The sequence below is a fragment of the Natator depressus genome, chromosome 3 (genome assembly GCF_965152275.1).
Source record: "Natator depressus isolate rNatDep1 chromosome 3, rNatDep2.hap1, whole genome shotgun sequence".
NCBI classification, from domain to species: Eukaryota; Metazoa; Chordata; order Testudines; family Cheloniidae; genus Natator; species Natator depressus.
This window is the reverse complement of record NC_134236.1, coordinates 135,990,811-135,996,810: the sequence shown is the minus strand read 5'-3', so window position 1 is coordinate 135,996,810 and position 6,000 is coordinate 135,990,811. Positions and strand designations below refer to the sequence as shown.

General features: G+C 38.2%; 1 protein-coding gene across 1 annotated transcript in view; it reads right to left on the bottom strand.

The window, feature by feature from the left end:
• Positions 1-1,652: 1,652 nt before the first annotated feature.
• Positions 1,653-6,000, bottom strand: part of RYR2 (ryanodine receptor 2) — a 698,126-nt gene continuing 693,778 nt past the window's right edge. The window contains exons 105-106 of the mRNA XM_074948896.1: positions 5,084-5,135; positions 1,653-1,992 (exon numbers count right to left, since the gene is read on the bottom strand). Coding sequence (XP_074804997.1) covers positions 1,897-1,992; positions 5,084-5,135 — 148 coding nt within the window. The 3' untranslated portion in view covers positions 1,653-1,896. The remainder of the gene's footprint in view (positions 1,993-5,083; positions 5,136-6,000) is intronic.

Below are 6,000 nucleotides of genomic sequence, written 5' to 3'. Positions count from 1 at the left end.
GATTAAGGAGATATCCCTCTTCTATTCATATAATCTGTCTGCAAAGTCCATATTCTTCCTTCTGAATTTACTTTTTGAAACAAGTACTTCATTGATCTTTAAAACTAAGTCAACACCATCAGCCTGGCTCTCAGGAGCAAAATCTATAACAAACCATTGCATGTACATATGTGAGAGGGAAAACCTCTTCTGCTAACATCTCAGGGGGGCAGTGAATAAGAAAACAAATCAATTCCTGGCAGCTGTTTCCTATTTTTATAATCATAATTATAAACCAAAATCCTGGATTCGAAGAGCCCTGGAATGTTAGGGTATTTGAAATCTGAACCCTGCTCTGGACCCACATTTCAAAATGACACCTGTATTTCTAGTCAGCTGAACTGAAAGCTTACATTTGAACAGCCCTGAAGGTTGGGAGGGATTGAAATATGATTTTTGTGGCTTCTTTTCAACATCATATTCATACCAATTACTTCCCATTTCTCTTCGCTACAACTGAGTGCTAGTGAAGATACTAATTTGCCTTTATGACCGGATGAAGTTGTGGGCTATGAGTGAAAAAGATGCAAAGTGGGATCACCACAAAGCACAGGAGAACAGTAATTTCAGCAGAAAGACGGCAGAGTGATCCTGATTGTTAAATCAGGTGTTAACTAGCAAACTCAATAAGAAAAGGCTCAAATGTTAGCAAAACCACCTTGCTTCCATTCTGAATTTCTCTTTTTATTTGTAAAGACTGTCATTACAATTGAAAAGGACTCAAAATGGACTGATGTACACATCATTGGTGCTTCATGATGGACCTGATGGACTCCCTGAATGGATATTGCTTCAGCTTTGATTTTAAAAAATGGTCTAACAAGAAAATCTTTAACTCCACTATTGATCACAGGTGGCAAAAATGAAAGAAAGAGAAAAAGAAATTAAACCAAAACTACCGTTAAGTTCATAACATATACATTGTTGGCTGATGACACTGGTTCCAAATGTACAATAAAGCCCACAACACTTTATTACTATGAGTATGATTATTGTGATTGTTTTTCTCATGTTGATCAACTTGCTTTTGAAGGTTGTTGTTTTTTGTTTCTTGGTTTTAAACTTGCATAATAAACATGCAATGAAATATTTCTTTTTAAAGTGTTTTTCAGTCTTTCTGTTTTCATACAAAGATTTCATAAAGTTGCAGTGTTGCATCAGAGCATTACCAAAATAAGAGCAAGAGCAAAAGAGGAAGGTAAATGTGAATTTAGCTTGATGAGAATAACCTACTCTTGTCCTGAGACACGCCACTGTCTTATTAAAAAGGTGTGCACAGTCAAACCCCTCCCCCCACAACCTCACCAAAACACAAAATAAATATTAACTGGGAAGAAAGGGAGGGCACAAAGAAAAGATAAGATGTCGTCATGCACTCATCTTCTGCATAGCTCAACCCACATATAGTAAGGCACTATTTCCCCACAACTTAGTGTCCAAAACAATCCTTTACAGTGCTTTGTGAACTATATAGTTTCTTCCAGGATGATGAAATAAATAGATTGAATAAATGTCACTACCACATTATCCCACGTGTGTTCTCAGAGTCAAGGGATTCATCTGGCAGTCTCATAAAATAATTGCCTCTTTGTGTGCGTGCATGTTATGTATGTGGATTTATGTGTGGGTGTGTGGTTCCCCCCCCCCATGAGTTGCTGTTTTAAGTTTTCATTGTTCTTTGCTCCATTGTTCTCAAAGCAAATACACAGGAAAAAAAAACCCAGCAAAGTCAGGTAATCAGAAACACAGCTTTGGTGCTCCAAAAAGCACACAGCTTTGGAGAATCGAGAAATCAGTTATTCCCTAAAGAGTTGGGAAATGGATGGACATATTTTCAGTGGTGATCCTCATTCGTATTTAGTTGAGCTGGTCTTCATACTGTTTTCGGAAGCAGTCACCAGCAGGGAAAAACTCCCAGCACCGTTCTTGATACATTTTCCATACATAGGATTCCTGCAAGACACAGGAGATTTAAATAATTAATCTGATTCAGTGAGAATACATTAGCCATCCATCTTTCAAAAAAGACTACACGCTGCTCTAAATGTTCTGATTCAATTCAAAATTGATCTGCTGTGTTTGAACCTACATGTGATGGAACACAGTAACAACTGAGTTCATTTTAGTTTAGGCTTTTGGATTTCTATCTCCTGGATGAAAGTATTATAGAAACACATATATGTTAGGCTAGGGAGTAGTTTAAAGAGACTCTTGAAGAGCTCAAGAATTTTGACCTTTCTGGTGAAATAAAAAATAGAGACAAAACAATTAGTTTTGCTCTTTTATGTCCAGGAGCAACTTGAAGCTCAAATACAGTTGCCTGCAATACCAAACTGTAGCTAAGGATTAGTGTTTTAATGAGCCTTAAAGGAACCTCAGCTGAATTTCTACATCAGCATTTCCAACATGCCTGTCTTCAATATATAAAATAATACAATGGCTTTAATGATATCAGTTTCTGGTAGAATCCATAAATGGGAGCAGTTCCCCCTAACCATAGGTTTTATCCCCACCTGTTTTAACATATAGTTCACTGTCCAAGGGCTCTAGTCTTGTCCTGATGTATAGCGCTTATGCCAAATATATCCCTATATTCATTGAATCTGGTGTATTGCACATTTTAAGGGTGACTCTTCAGCTTTTGAATAATACAGTAAAAACAAAACAAGACAGCATTTTATTGTAGCAAATACCAGAGCCAGGAAGATTCAGTTGATTAGATAGCTCAGAGGCCTCTCTCATTCCCCACCTCTAAATGAAAGCATCGTATAACTAACCAGACTGGAGTGATTATTGGTAGTCACTGTCTGGACTCAGTGTATAGAGTGGGTCAACACACACAATAAGTAACGTCAAACAATGGAGCAAACATAAATGCAGCAGTATTTTTCCATAACAAATATTATCAATTTACAAAACAGAGGTAAACATCCTAGTCTAGTTTAACATGTCATTGTCAAAGGACAAAACACATATTCAGAAATAGTAAAACAAGTTTATAAAATGTGCACCCAGTCAAGACTGACAGGCCGTATATAGACAGAACATGATTATAGTAGTTCAGTATATTTGTCAGATTTCAAAGAGAACAGCTTAAACAAACAGAGCAAAAATGTGCTGTATCCCTGTGGTGTACTGCAATTTGTTGATCTGACAGCAATCTGTGTGTGTGTAGGACCTGCAACTACCAACCACTTTACCGATCACTCTTACACAGCTCTCAGTGGGAATTCCAGCTGTCTGAGCACGTTTGGCACACTTTTTTCCGGTTGACAATTGTAGCTACAAGAGGCTTGAGGAAGTGTCAAAAGGTTTGGAAGAACATTTCGAAGAGCAGTGAAGGCAAGAAAAAAAAAATCTTGGTAAAATAAATCTTTGGGGCTTCATCTTCCAAAGGGTTTACCTTTTATCCGCACCCAAAAAAGCATGTAGGTACCTACATCTGGACTCAAAATGTGAATGTTTGTATAGAAAGCAGATCTTTACATTCCAGTTTATACAATTCATGCACACAGATGCTCATTCGAAAAAGGAAAATGTGGCCTGTGAAGCAGGCCTAACAAGCATCCTTGCCAAAAATATGGTTTAATTTTGGTTGCCCTTGTGGAGGTGTAAAAGGAACGAGGGAGAGGAAAGTCTCTTCTCATCATGTGCACCTGTGCAAGATGCAACCCATGTCACAATGTTTGTGGATTTTGAATGCAAGGAAGCATTAGTGCCAACAGTGTTTCACGTAACAGGGGTGTTGTGAGGAATAATACATGAATGACTACTACAGTGAGATGAGCTTTACAGGTACGTAGCTAGGTAGAAAGACAACCCAAAGGGGGCATAGGCAGGGCTCTACCTCACAGTAGTGCACCCGGTCAGTACTGTGGGAGAACCTATGATACACTTCCCAAAAAGAGAAGTAGGAGGAGGCTCTGAGTACACTCGCCTCAGAGGACATTCTCTCTGGCCACATCCCTCTGGTATGGTGTATCTGCTCACCATCCATGGCTGTGCCATCTAAAGCCCCTGCAGAGTCCACTGAAATTAACAAAAAATAAATGAGAGTCCGCCATTCTCATCTGTTCAAGAGTGATTTGGGGGTGGTGTACAGCAGTGTACAGTGTCTCTGCACGGCCCCTGTGCTGGATTGTTCCTTGGGTGAGCCAGCCCTATTCTGCATGGTGGTGATAGGGGGGAAGGGAATGGATCCACAGTCCTGCCTCCTTGCTCTCCAGGTTGGGGAGACAGAAAGTGAGCATAGGGACTAATAGGCTGAGCTGAGCAAGTGGTTAGAATTTCATTTTGGATAAAATGTTGTGAAATTTAAGAAGCTTTAGTTTTATCTGATCTTCTCTTAAATGAATGTCACCTGCCTGAATTTCATGTGTACCTGGGTTGTGTGTCATTAATGGACACACTGTTACACATTGTACATGATGAGCAAATTCTCCTTCCCTTGCCAAATTTGTGAATGCTTATTCCAATCTGAAAGTTAGAATCCAGTTTGTTATCCTCATTAAAAGGTGCAAGCCTCACTATGGTTGTCCTTATGTCTAATAAGCCTGTCTCTTATGGAAATCACCAGCTTTCAATATTGCTTATACAATACCATGAGAGACAATGGTATTTTACAGAGAAGGATGGCACTCTCCTGGCTTTGAAAAGAATACAATATAAATTACAAATAACCAAGTAAGTAATAACAATAACAAAGGAAGCAAGGAAGATAGTCAATAGGAAAAAGTCTAGTGACTCATTATTTTAATGGGATGTACGTATCTTGTTAGTTACAATTTTTCTTTCCTGCTTATTTTGGGGAGAAAAGTTTTAAGGGTACCAGAACAGGTGCAAAGGTGCTGAAGAGGAAGTTAACAATGAAACTCTGGCCAAAATAAATGCGTTTTAAGGAGTGTTTAGAATGAGGCCACTTGTTCCACAGGGAGAGCGTCACACGACTGGTTAGAATTCTCATCTAGTTGTGCCATCGTGAACATTCCTGACTTTTATCACTAGCACGTTTTAAATAGTACTGGAGTAAACAGTGCTCACTTACCTGCCCTGTATGCTCTGTTTCATCTTTGTTAATGAGATACATCAGAAAAAATCTACAGACAAAGGTATTTTCATCAGAAACAAGCACAGGGAAAGATCAGAAAACCAAGGGCAAATACAGATGGATGTTTACCATTATATTTTATAGAATAAGAATAATTCTGTTAATGGATATACAATATATGCATGCCATTTAGAATTTTAGATATGTATTAAACCACATACAATCTCAACACTTCTGAGGTTCACTCATCATTCATTTTTACTCGCTGATTACAATTAAATATGGATGACCCTCAAAAGAGTAAGAGATTCAGGTTTGGTTTACTATAACCATACAGCAGTTATGATGCTTAGATGAAGCTTTCCCAACGCTTCTAATATGAAAATTATTACTGCATTTTCTTGTCCCAGACCAGTGAATTAGGGCCTTACTGTACACACTTACGCTGGTGAATAGTCAAGGAGCCTACTTCCATGAATAAGCATTATTCAAGATGATTAAGGGTTTCAGAATCAGTTTATTAAACAGTTTATTAAAGAGGGTGCTTTATTAGTGGTTCAAACTAGTCAATACAGATAAAAATCTGACAGCAGAATATAACCCTGTGGTTTTATTAATACTCTAAGCTTGATGCTTTGGCATATTTACACACAAGTTGATGATTTCATAATCTAGCTCATTTTTATATTAAATCCATTTCTCTAGACATGACATCTCTCTCTATAAAATATAAACAAAGCACGGCCACTAATTTTGGGTGCCCAATTTGAGGTACCTAGGACCTGATTTTTCAGAGTACTTAGCATTAGATAGAACTTTATATATTCAAATGCAGCTTCCATTGACTTTAGTTGCAGCTGTAAGAACCAAGCACTTCCGTCTCAAGTTGGGCATCCAGACATAGGCGCCGACTC